This window comes from Tauraco erythrolophus, chromosome 2 (genome assembly GCF_009769465.1).
Source record: "Tauraco erythrolophus isolate bTauEry1 chromosome 2, bTauEry1.pri, whole genome shotgun sequence".
Lineage (NCBI taxonomy): Eukaryota > Metazoa > Chordata > Aves > Musophagiformes > Musophagidae > Tauraco > Tauraco erythrolophus.
This window is the reverse complement of record NC_141466.1, coordinates 31,606,395-31,619,738: the sequence shown is the minus strand read 5'-3', so window position 1 is coordinate 31,619,738 and position 13,344 is coordinate 31,606,395. Positions and strand designations below refer to the sequence as shown.

General features: G+C 42.3%; 1 protein-coding gene across 1 annotated transcript; it reads right to left on the bottom strand.

The window, feature by feature from the left end:
- Nucleotides 1–65: 65 nt before the first annotated feature.
- GJB7 (gap junction protein beta 7) lies at nt 66–6,522 on the bottom strand. The gene is made up of 2 exons (XM_009987294.2): nt 5,829–6,522; nt 66–206 (listed from the first exon to the last, which is right to left on the bottom strand). Exons 1-2 carry the CDS (start codon nt 6,520–6,522, stop codon nt 70–72), a joined length of 831 nt encoding a protein of 276 aa, XP_009985596.1. The 3' UTR covers nt 66–69.
- Nucleotides 6,523–13,344: the final 6,822 nt, after the last annotated feature.

The window sequence follows — 13,344 nt, the reverse complement described above, 5'->3', positions numbered from 1 at the left end:
GGGTTTATAAAACAGATGGTTTATTTTGATAATACCAATTTGGTATCTATCTATAAAATACGTGAGTCCTTATGCCATACCATTAAAAACTGAATAAACAAGGCACTTTCTGAAAGGGAAGTGAGATTGTGATCTTATGGATAAACTCAGTGGTTGTGCTCTATTGATGGCATGGGCTCCCTCCGCGCTCTTCTGCCTCTTGCTGACTGTACCTGGCAGCACTCTCGCCACCTCTCTCTTTTCCACACTGGAACGAGCCTCGGAAGTGGTGCCGCTTGTAGTGCCCGGGATCGGAGCAATTTCTCTCTATGCTGCTAACCGAAACGACAGGTATCCGGTTTGTTGAGTAACCAAAAGCGTGAATGTGTTGGTGGGAGCTGTCAGTACCCAGGAATCTTCAGTGTTGGTTTTCATGTGTGATTGCTTAACTTGGATGGGACAAACCAGCTGGATTGTGTGGTACCAAAAATTTTTCTTGGATTATTCTCATTGCTGGATGTGATCTACCTTCAGTAATACAACACAGTCTTTATCTTGGGAGAGATTGGCTTGATTTTTTTTTTTTCTTATAAACTTGTCTTGCCATGTAAAGCTTTGCATTAAATGCTACACTTGATTGCTCTTAAGCTATTCACCTGGAATCTTTGACAGTTTACTTGAATATCAATGCCGAGGGCACATTCCTACAACCAAATGAAGTGACTTATTGTGAGAGTGAGGATTATGTATGAAAAAGCAGAAAGGCAACAGCACTTCAACTTAGGCATAGCCCTTGGTTTGCTATCTGGTGCTAAATTGCATACCCTCTCAGAAAACGCGTGCTTCCATTTGAACGGAGCCTGTTTGCTCCTCTCGCTTTCGATCCCTCCTGAGTGACTAAAGTGATAATTCTGCCAAGTTAGTAAATCAAAGGTGTGGTCTGAGAATCATAGAATCATAGAATGGTTTGGGTTGGAAGAGACCTCAAAGATCATCTAGTTCCAACCCCCCTGCCATGGGCAGGGAAACCCTTCACTACACCAGGTTGCCCAAAGCCTCATCCAGCCTGGCCTTGAACACTTCCAGGGATGGGGAATGATAAAACAAAATGAATGATAAAATGAAAACAGATTCTTGCATTCCAACTCTAGGAGGGGCCATTATAATGGTTACAAGCGTACAATGCCATGTTCTACCTACCAGTGGCCGTGCGGTCTCCCTGGATGGAGTTGCTGTTAGATGCCAGCTGTGGTGATTGTAGAGGGGATCTTCTGCAGGGGAGAAGAGGGCAGAGAACCTCCTCTGGAGAGAATCCACAAAGCTTGTCTGAAATCTCTTGTTTTCAGATGTACCTAACCACTGCAGTCACTGTCGACAGACCTCACAGCTGTTAATTTTTAGAAGATACCTTTTTGTGTCGTGTAAGTTAAATAGTTTCAACATTGATATTCCCAATGATCATTTGCAGTTTTTAGACTGAGAATAGCAGACAATTATGTAGCTACACAGTGCTATACTAGAATGCTATTTTAAAAAAATAATAAATCATAAATTCCAGTGTCATAAATATGCAGAAAATTCTGGTTTGGATCTGAATGTAGGGCCTGAATTTCTGAGAATGAAACTTTTAATATCATCTCATTCTTATCCTAATTAATCCAATTAAAGTGGATGCTGTACCAGTGTAGTCAGTGCCCTCCCAGGAACACTCCCTTTTAGGGGGGTACTGGCAGCCTGTCCAACAGGTAAGCTAGTATGGTTGGTTTGGTTTTTTCCTTTTTTAAAAAAGTATATTTTAAACTTAAAGCGGGGGACTGAAGGCAGGGTCTGATTTAAGATGTCGTGGACTGCAGAGAGCACTGTGGCTTGATAAAGCCACCTGCAACAATCCCTGAGGAAATAAATTTGGTATTTGCGTTTAGACATTTTACCTTGAGTGACGTATAAAACCTCCTGCTCGTAGCTGTGGCAGCATGCCTGAACTGATGGCTTCTCCAGAGCCTGGAGCCGTACCCCTGCCTTCCGGGCTGCCGGGTGGGATGGGGCTCCAAGGTGGCCAAGCCCAGCTCCACCAGCACCACCTCAGTCTGTGGAGTGCCCCAACACCCGTGGGTGCTGCCTGCCCTGCCCCACGGTCCCCCTCTTTCTCCTTCCTCCTCTTTAGTCTCTGTCTTCCAAACATGTCACCCATGAACTCCAGTGCGTTTGAGCAAAGACACTTGCCATTAAACCCCTTGTCGACATCAGGAATGTGCTGACTAAAGCAGCAGCTGTTGCTGACGGGGAAGCAACCGAGTCAAGGAGTCTGGATGCAGCGTACAGAACGATTTGTGATGGAAAGACATCTTTAAACCAGCAGTCAGCCTCTCTTGTGGTTCACTGTGTTTGTAAAGAAATCTGACGTCTGAGCCCTAATTCAGTGTAATTAAGAGTAGTGGGTTTTGGGTTTTTCCTCACGTGCTGTGAGGTGGTCGTTCTCAGCAAGATGGGGGGGACTGTTGGTCCTACAGTGTTCTGGCATGTCCTGTCCACGGCTGTTGGATAGGGATGGAGCGAAGCCTTTAAAATTAACACTGAAAACAGTCATTGGCTCAGGTGAGGAAAAGTAGTTGGCTATATTCTTGCAATTAGTTTCCGTGCCAAAGAATTAGTATGGTTGGGGCTCCCACCTGCATGGGCACGCTGCCCTGAGGTTTCGGCCACTGGCGCTAGAGGAGCTCCTGCTCGTGCCCTGCTTTTTTCTGTGACTTTTTTGTCTGTCACAAGGCAAGGACATTACTCGGGTTTTAAAGAAAATGAGGACCTATATAAGGTTTGGATCTTTTAACATTTGCCGACATGTTTTGAAATATGAGCAAGGTAAATATTTTTGTATGAATGTGCATGGAGTGATTGTGTTGGTGTTCCTTTGCAGTATGGGCTCAGGTCAGCTTCCTACCAATTGCTGTGGGATTGAGGAGACTGTACTTTGACACTTAAAAGAAGGAAAAAACATAGCACTTTTTTATTTATTTTGTCTGTTTGTGTGAATTGGAAGTTCAATACATACAAAAAAAAAGCCATTAAACTTTTAGTCTACAAACTCATTTGTACCAAAAATGTACGAGCAAACAACTTCAGGGATGGACGGATGAGTGAAACTTAAACTGGAGCACAAAGGATTATAAAGGTGAGAAAAGAGCTGTGGAAGAGAAGGAGCCAGTAAAAGACCAAATGCTGGCCAAGAGCCAGGGTTCACAAAGTAAATGGATTTGTCTCTGTTCTCTCAGGTTAAGCAAAATCTGACGGAGCCGCCTTGTGTGATGCTTGTTTCCTTTTCACTGGTGGCTTTGTCAAACACTCCTCTAAGTTTGCAGTACATGGTGTAAAAGCCACCTGGCTGTTCGCTACGAGTGAGTCAGCGCTTACACAGAGTTGGTCCATGATAATTTTTCAGAGTGTTTCTCGTGTAAGGTACTGGCTTTGTCAAAACTGAAGTATCCTCCAAGACTTGAAACCTGTTGATTTGGGAATTTATTTATCATTTCATGGCCGCTGAAGACCTTGAATATACGTCCCAAAGAGTTAAAGTTCTTGTTTCACAGGAAAATTTTTGTCTAAGAGGGAAGCTCTGACCAGCCACAGAGCTTTAAGGGATGCTCTAAAACCCTTCAAGCCCTGACTTAATATACTTTTTTATTAGGGAGCCGCTAATGCACAAATTTAGTCAGAAACCTGTGTTGGCTAAACTGTGTTTGCTTCTGTTCGTTTTCTCTCAAATAAACTTTGCTTTAAAAAAAAATGAATAAATACTTTTCCATTAATGTGCTGTTTTAAAATCTGTCCTCAATAATTAAAAACCAGTCATTTTGGAAGCATTTGCCCTTGTCTTACAAAATGATGCATTAAGGTACAAAAGAACCAAAATAATTTTGGGTTTTGTTCTCAGTTACTCAAACAATGGTGGTCAATGGTTTTGCTTCATGCACTCCATGGTGGGTTTTGTCCAGTAGCTGCAAAAGAGTTTCTGATGGCATTTCTATCATGAGCCACATTCTGTGCATGTAGAGATTTAACAGAAAATGTTCTGAGTTGTGTAAAGCACGTTGTCTCGATCTACACACTGATTCAGCCTCCCTCGAGATGTAAAACTTTAACTGGCCACAAGCTGGCAAGCTCGTATCTGAGGGACTGCTTCGCTGTGAAGTTCAGCGGCAGCAAACGTGTCTTCATCTTTTATAAAAGCAGGTTTACTTTAGTGAAAAAGCTTGGAAATCACAGTCAAAAGCACATAGTTTATTCATTAGTTCTTAATTCTGTAACTGCTACCCCAGTACTCGTAAAAGTAATGCTTTGTAACCAAAGCTGGGGTTTTTTTGAGTGAAAAAATAGTCAATGTGCTTTTGCAACTGTTTCCTCCCCTTTATCCTGGCACGAACAATAAAATCAGTTCTACATTCAGGCAGCTCCACTTAATGCAGGTGGTGTTTTTCTCTAATGATTGCATTCAGGCTCAATACTGATGTATGTCCAAACGTCTTTCATCCCAGCAACGGCAAGAGAACACCACCCTGAAGTAAGGCACTCTTTTAGGCCCTAATTTCTGTCATCTCAGAAGTCTAGGTTCAACAAAAGTCATGTCTGAGCCAATTTCTGTCCCTTTCATGTTAGCCCAAGCAACGCACAGAAGAAAAAGCAGAGGTGGGTGGTGTTCAAGAGATCTGAAATTTGGGGGGAGTGAATAGGTGATTCTTTTTTACTTTCTTTCTACTGGAGGCTTTTCATTCATTTAGATTTCACATGTTCTTCTACGGCAGAAAAATCTACTGAAGGAGTAGCAGCATTTTCGGCCCTACTAATGGGATCAGATTCCAGGCTACTGAATACTAGGGCTACTGTTTTGCCATATTGTGTGGTCTACGTTTCTCTACTCAGATCCTGGGGAACTGAGAATGATCTTTTCCCTTAAATGCCACGGAGCGGGAGAAAAATGTAATGACTCGGGAGCTGCTCAGCGCTGGTGATCAGGAGTCAACTCCGTACTCCGGTGTATGCTGCCTGCGCAAATTTGAGCAAGTACCTTTTCTGACAGGATGATAAATGCCCTAAAAACTGTAAAGGGCTCAAATACCTCCAGGAGGAGGTGCTCCACAAACAGCTAAATAAGCAGGTCTCTCTTTATCACCATGGGCTAAACTAGATGTGTCTACCTCTTTTTTTCTTTTTTTTTCTTTTTTTGAGATGTTTTACAGTAGTCCAGTGAAACGGGCTTGTGACCATCCAGCTCACTTCAAGACACCAGCAGCCACTGTATGCCAGCGGTTCCCGGTCACTATTTCAACAGTTATCAGATCCACCCACCTGATAAATGCTGAACATCCCATTACTGTTCCGCATCTTCATCAGTCCCAGGTTCTTCCAACTCTGCATATAAAAAGCCTCTTTTTGCTTGTACCAAAGCAATTCTGTGTAATATTCAACACACAACTGTTTGAGCAATTGTTTCAGCATAGTTTATCATAAGCATCTGTGTTTATATTAAAACTTCATGGAATTTTCAGACGTCTGCACCTCTTGTTTCAACATGAAAAGATCTAGATAATTATATGTATGACATACATAATGTGACTGAATTTATCCGCTTAAGTAAGGGGGAACTAACAGAGAAAAAGTATTTCCTACGTAACTATCCTTTTAGTTCTGTAAAGCACTGATTGGAAAAGCAATTAGTCAAATACAGCTTGTGCAACAGGAAGGAGATCTCTTCTTTCAAGTCAACGGGGAATTTTTTTCACGTTCATCTTGTATATTCAAAGGCCAGGACGGGGGGCTGCTGTGGAACCGTTCTGCAGCTGCTGGTCTGTCATAACCAAAGATTTCTGATTTGTGGCAATCACTTTTTGGGCCTTGGTGTTTCTTGCTGTATCTCTTCAGATAACGCTTTATGGAGTATTTGAAAATGAGGTAACTCAATTCACTTAGATTTAATACAATGCACAGGCATGAAGTTGCCACCAGAAAATAGAGGAAAATCATCTTTTCCGTGGGTTTGGAAATATAGCAGTCTACGGTATTGGGACACGGCCTTAGGTCACATTTCACAAGACGTGGTACTTGGAATCCATTGTACAATTTATAAAACAGAGCAAGAAAAAGTATTTCAAGTCCTGTTTTTAAAATAAGGCTGATGAGGTAAGTGCACAGCAATCCACCATCTATCTCTCCTGGACTTTTATAAAGTTTCTGGTTGTGGTGTTTCTTTCTGTTCTCTCGGTAAGCAACATGAAAAACAACCAAGAGTGAAGGGGTGGAGACCATGATTAATTGCAAAGCCCAAAGTCTGATGTGGGAGACAGGGAAAAAATGGTCAAAGCAGACATTTTCACAACCAGGCTGCTTGATGTTGCATTCAAATTCATCATGTTCGTATTTCCAGATGTTTTCTGCAGCCGCAATGTAAACCAGTAAGCGGAATATGAACACAACTGCTACCCAAATTCTTCCAATTCCCGTTGAATATTTATTCACTCCACTCAGCAGATCACGAAGGAATCCCCAGCTCATTTTTCTTCTCAGGGAAAGAAGGAAATGCTGTATCGAAGAAACACAAGATCAGAGAGATACTTCCTCTCAAGTGAAGAAAAATGAGGCATTCATTCATTCAAGGTGAAATACAATCAGTAGCTGAAGAAATTTAAAATTATTAAGCATTTGAAAAGGAAAACAACAAACTGCTCTTAGTTCTGATAATTTGTACCTTCTGAGGCTATTACACAGAATTTATTTGCTGTTAAAACAGATTTTGTCAATTAGGCTGAAGCCTAATTGTTCTGTTAAACTGTCCTCTGCAAGTAAATGTGCCTGTTCTTCCCGAGGGTCTCCTGAGCTTTCTCTGGCAAGTTCAGTCCAGCACTCTACCACTGAGTGACACTTAACTTAGCCCTGTCAGTTATCGCAAACACTAACCCCAGTCAAATCAGATTTCACTTTCAAATCATCTATAGGAGCCATGTGTCCCCTTATAAGTTGACTACCAAAATGCAAATTGTTTTCCTTTTGTTTGTGGTCTAACTTCTTGGTAAACTTGTGCAATATTTTAAATCCTGTCCTGCTTCATTAGATTTTTTTATTATTATTATTTCTTCTTATATAAGAAATGCACTAAACTTTACTCCAAAAATGTTTTTATTTTATAGTTCCTTTTCTGCATGATTCTTCCCCCGTCCTAACTCTGGAACACTTCTTTGGAAGAGCTGCCTAAGGAGCCACTGGCAGCCAGACTCTTCTCAAAGTCAAAAGGCAGACCTGAAATACCCACCAAAAGCATACAGTGACCTTCTCACCTGGCCCCATCTCCGAGGTCTGTGCGAATCTTGGGGGATACCAAGCTTCTTTGTTTCAAAAGAAGAAAAAGGAGGTGTATTCCCAGGACACAGAATGGCTGGGAGACATGAGGAGGGAAATCTGAGAAGTTTCCAGATCTGCGTGTTTTATCTTTTAATGTCCTCATCCCATATGCTGCTCCTGCAAGCTCTGCCTAGCAGGAGAGAAAATGTAGTCCTCTGTGGCTGCAGTGGCACCAGTAAATCCCACAGCTGCTGGCGTAGCTGCAGTTAGTACTGATGTATGAGCAAGTTCATCAACTGGCAAGTTTGAGTATGAGTAGTAATCAGGCTACAGCATCACAAAGCTCACCGCAGACAGAAAGCTCAGTACTTCTTCTGCTGTCCCTTTATTCCACAGCCCATCATGACCTCTGCCTATGGCCAGGCTTCTGCTGGAAAATGAGGTTATTTGCCTATTTGGGTATTCCTACATTGCTACTGTTGGAGCTAGTGAGCTGGTGACTTGAGGAACTGAGGGACAGCTGTGGAAATTAATATATTGATGATTTATACTGGGAAGGATGTTGAAAAAAGATGTCTTCATGAAGAATGGTTACCAAGCTACTCTTTTATGCTGCAGGGAAGAAAAATAACAGGGGACTAACAGTTGGCTTATATCCTATCAGACATATGTTTATATGCTTTTAAATACATTTGGCAGGGTGGTGACTTTGTCATTAAAGAGCTATTTCTGTCCTCGCTGTCTGCAATTAGAGCTCAAGCAGAAGTCTAAATCAAGCTCTTCAAGACATCAGCACTAGAGCTTTAATGCTTCTAGACAAGTAATACACAGTCAATACATCAGTCGCAAAGCATGAAGGTACTACTACGTAATAAAGCACGGGCAAGGAAACAAAACATTCACACGAGCAAGTGTGAGTATTAACATGTATGAAAGCATCTCGTAGATGAGCTGTCCTCTGGAGGAGACTTGAAGGGAAACCTCAAAAGGCCTTTCCTAGGATTTTAAGAGGCGCACGAGCACTGTAGGAGGGAAGACTGAATTTTATTATTCCATGGAAAACGAGTACAGCTGTGAGTGGGCTTTTGCTAATGGCCGTATGCACTGTACCATCCATTTCTAATGTAAAAGGCCGAATGTCACCTATCAATCCATGGCTGGAGTTAACACCGGTTCTGAGCCTCCAGCTGAACAAGTCGGAACAAAAATGAAAGATACGCCGGGTCACCAGCAAGGCACAAAAATAAGTGAGAACTAACACTGGTGGAAATCAGGCCATGGAGATACCCCAATACAGATGGAGAAATTTACATTGAGGTGTCTTTTCCCAAAGCTGAGCTGCTGCTTCCTTACCTGAGCAGCAAGAGAGATTAGAAAAGAACAACTTTATACCTTCTTTTGCAAATCCCACATTGAGGAGAAGAATGTGAAGGGGAAAAGAAAGTCCTGCCCAAAGAAAACAGGGACCAAGGATTTGACTAAAAGCTCCAGCAGATCTTAAGCAACGGGCAAAATCTAGCTAGGCAGAAGATGGATCGATGGATGGATGGATGGATGGATGGATGGATGGATGGATGGATGGATGAAATTGCCGCAAAGCTATTTTGAAAGACAGCAACGCACTCTGGTACCTAGATGTCTGGCAGTGAGGCAGCAGGGATTTCACAGAACTAAAGATGGTTCCTCGTCTATGTGCTCTGTTGATCAGAAACTGAAAGGACTGCAGGGCAGGTCTTGTGGCCAGTGGTGCTTCTGCAGCCAGAAGCTTTGGTTGTGTTTTTCCACTTGCAGCCTTCACTTGATGCTGAGAAACGGTGGTGTAGGACAACTTTCAGCCGCAAGCCTAAAGGGCCACCGGGCCTGTTTTGTGATATTGTTTGGGTTGTAACCAGCACAGCTCCTCTGTTTAAAGGAGCTGTAAACATGCCGTTAAAAGGTTATGTTTGCTTTACACACCGCTGTTGCTATAGAAGGTTGTGGATGTTAACTGATCGTTCTGTATCCTTTGGAAATACAATTAATTCACTGAAGCATTGCAAAGAACATATGGAATGGAAAAAGTAAACCAGAGTTGAAAGATAAGGAGTTATTCAACAGGTGAATAGGAGAAAATTGACTTCATGGGACAGCACAGGCAGACTGATGAGAGGGTAAGTTAGCTGAGACTAGACAGGACAAAGACATTGTATGGGCTGTCTGAAATTCGGGGCAAGGTGAAGATTCAGACAGCAACAAAAAAAAGAGAAATCTTTGAGTAAGCACACAATTGAGCGGTTAGGAAAAAATTGACAGTGGTATGAGGTTTTGTAACACTTCTAGAAGCAGCAGTACACGTGGAAGCAGATGCCAAGGGTAGTGTCAGGGCGCGACACTTGAGCACAATTACATTCTGACTAAAGTAAGGACAAGAGAGGAAAAAAAATGTGATCCAAATTCATGTAGCCAAAGACAGATTTCAACCTTAGCATTCGGAGGAGGTTCATTTTGTGCAGAATGAATCAAAGGGAGGCAAGAAGGGAAGCCGGCTAAAGAAATTAAGTAGATTGTGGAAAATGTAGATGACATCAATTTCCATCAAGGTCATGTCCAATGTTGAGGCTAACAATGAAATGACTCAAAGGTTTAAAAAAGCAACAAAAGGGTCAAAGGGGTATCTATTTGGTACTGTGGACATAAAGATCACAAAAAGACTTTGCCTCTACTGGAAGTTACAAAGGAGGCACTAGAGAGTCTTAAACAGAAAAAAAAAAAAAAAGATTATTTGCTCCAAGCGCTCCAGAAAAAGTTGAATGGAGCAAGAAGTGAAGAGAAGGGATTTGCAGTTAGATTTACTTCAACCCCCTGCTCCATACACATACACACACGCACACCCCAACTTGGACAAAAGCTGAAGATTAGAGATAACGATTTATTTACTCATTTCTAGCTGAAATACTAGAGATGAGCATGAAAACAGGTATCTGGGCTGCTTCTATTGGCCAGGAAACGGAGAAGGTAATCTCTCTTCCTCTTCATGAACGTCACTTATCCCCTAGATGTGACTTAAACACCCACCACCACCACCACACACACGCTTTGTCCTGCTCACTAGAGACACAAATGACCAGAAGAGCCTCCACACCCCCTGTTCCCCTCAGATGTATCAGTGACTTGGTTTCCCCCCTTAAGGCTGCACACGTGCTCTGCTGAGCAAACAGAGCAACCTGAATGCACCACTACCTTCTGAGCGTGCTGAATGTAATTTATTGGGTAAAGGGTTTGAATAACGCTATTGTTGTTGAATATATTCATGAAATAATCATTTCTGTCATTCAGTGAGGTCTACAGAAGGTTGGCTAATGTGCATTGAGTGATGCATCCGTTGAAAAGCACAGTGCTCAGAGAATTAGTTCACCTAGATTTCAATCAGCTCTGCTAATTTAATTACTTTAAAAGCAGAAAAGGTATCTTTGTGCAGGGGAAAATGGAGAAAAAAAGTAAGAAAATATAAAACCAGACTAAGTAGAGAGGAAGCGGGGAGAGCATCCAAAGTGTTCGGGGCACAAAGAGAGCAGGCACCTCAGAGCTCGGACAGAAGGCAAATTACAGGAAGAAGGCACAGTATTATGGGAAATGGAGATGTAACAGTGAGAAATAGAAAGAACACGAGCCTGGGAACAGTGGATGTATGAATGCTGTATAAGCAAGCTGAATTATCCTCAGGCTGAGAGATGGAAAAACGCTTTCTTTTTCTGCTATAAACATTGCTAATGGGAGTAATTTGCTGCACCTACAACTTACCCTTTTCTTTTCTTTTTTTTTTTTTTTTTGGACAGGAAGAAAGAGAACCATAAATAGTGGCAAAAATGATAAAGCAGAGAGCAGAAGTAGAAAATCACAGAGGAAGATACAGGATCATAAAAAAGCAGAGATGGTAATAATCTTGAGAGTTCCTCCTCTCCATTTTTTTTTTTGCAATTTAATCAAAACGTCATTGCAGAGCATTTTTTTTTTAAACACCAAGGATCATCTCAGTGTTATGAGGAAAATGAAAAAAAAGCATTGGCACAATGGTTTCCATAAATGATCAAACAAATAATGAAGCTTAACTTCAGATGTTCATTCAGTAACTGCATTTTCCCTTTATTTTCTTTGTTTGCTGCTATAAGGAAGTGCACATCCAGTTTTTGGTTGCTGAGTCTTTGTGCTTGTTTCATGGGCTACCCACTGCTTCCTTACTGACTACCAGAGGTCTAAGGTCCACAGGCTGAGAAACATTGATTTGCTTCTTTCTCTGGCCCTAAGAAGGCTTTGTTGTGCATATACTGCTCTTGACAGTTCAGTCTGCTCTTAAGTTGATAAAAGCTCCACTAGCTCCCCCATCCCATCCCAGCATGGTGCATCTATTCCAGTGCTCTGCTACAGAGGAGGAGGGAGCCGGAAACGTCCTGGGAACACCAAGGTACAGTATAACTCCGTTCAAAGTCACTCTACCAAGCTGTGCGTGCACCAGCTGTTCAAATTGTTCCACATCTGCAACAGGAGCTGAAAAACTATCGCTACAGGTCACTAACCTTGCAATGCCTCTGTTTCTCGTTCCACACTGAGAGTGCCAAGGTAAGGTTATTTCCAGGTCCTTATGAAAGAGACAAGAGAAAACAGAGAGGTCATAAAAATTAACCTTGCCTTCTTCAGACAGCTCATCTCTTGTCATAGAATAAGTAAAGCTGTAACATTAACGTAGTATTGACACTCGTTGCTTTTTAAGGCTGTTCAGAAACGAGGCAGGTAAGGCTTGACAACCCATGAGCAAACACCAGCTGGTGCCCTCCTGGTCTGTGTGCTGGCCAAGTTGTTCATTTCTGCCATGGCCACTGCTAGTGGTAGTGCAGCAGAGTCCGTGGTTCTCAGGCTGACGTTAGCCAAAGGTTTCCCACCTATTTCATCCCTCAGACGCTTCCAGTGGAAGAGGAGGCCTCTGAATGGTAGATGTAAATGTACTGGCAATATCTTGCTCTTCTCTCACAGATTGATGAGAAGTAATCTATAGACACTTCAGACTGAACGAACTTCATTGGTATAAAGCCTTCATTCATGTGTAGTAAGAAATTGAGTCCTCTCCTCAAAATCTACATGGAGAAAACACACACTGTGGAGGATCGCATCACCACCAGAGAGGTGGAAAACACATCACCACCAGAGAAGTGATGTGGTGTATCCAGCATCACTCAGCACATCATAGAATCATAGAATGGTTAGGGTTGGAAGGGACCTCAAAGATCATCTAGTTCCAACCCCCCTGTCACAGGCAGGGAAATCCTCCACTACACCAGGTTGCCCAAAGCCTCATCCAACCTGGCCTTGAACACCTCCAGGGATAGGGCATCCACAACTTCTCTGGGCAACCTGTTCCAGTACCTCACCACCCTCAATGTAAAGAATTTCTTTCTTATATCTAACCTAAATCTGCCCTCTTTCAGTTTGAATCCATTGCCCCTTGTCCTATCACTACACACCCTTGTAAAAAGTCTCTCACCAGAGGGATCAGAGGCAGAGCTAAGAAAAGAGTCATGGTCTTTCACAGCCCCATATCTTGCTTACATCTTCCTTAGCTTGCTGATTCTAACCTTTCACTGTTTCATGCCTATTATTAACTTTCAACTCCTCAGAGCAAGAAATAAGCCCTTTGGTACATTGGGAGATGAGCCTTTGGGTATTGGGATATTAAAAGTAGAATTCCACAAACAATTAAATATCACTTAAAATATACGTGTGCTGTGTAAAAACATCAGCCTAGGTATTTATTTGCCAACCAACGATGGGAGGGAAATAAAAGATCAGATGGAAGAGAGCTCAGCTGGTCATCTAGCACTAGACCGGGACTGATTGGTTTGGCTTTTACACCTGACTTTTGCATAGGCTTCTGCAGTGGCTTGGGACAAATCTCCTTCCTTTCTGGGCTTCAGGATCTTCGCTGCCAAACTATCACTTCTCTGAAAATATCACTTCTAAACTACATCTTCAGTAGGATTTGTAACCTTAAGCATGCTTAGCCGTCTT

Coding starts and splice junctions, on each gene's coding strand:
- GJB7 (XM_009987294.2), bottom strand. CDS start 6,522: ATGAGCTGGGGATTCCTTCGTGATCTGCTGAGTGGAGTGAATAAATAT. Junction 207..5,828: donor CCACAAATCAGAAATCTTTG/GTTATGACAGAC, acceptor TGCCAGGTACAG/TCAGCAAGAGGCAGAAGAGC.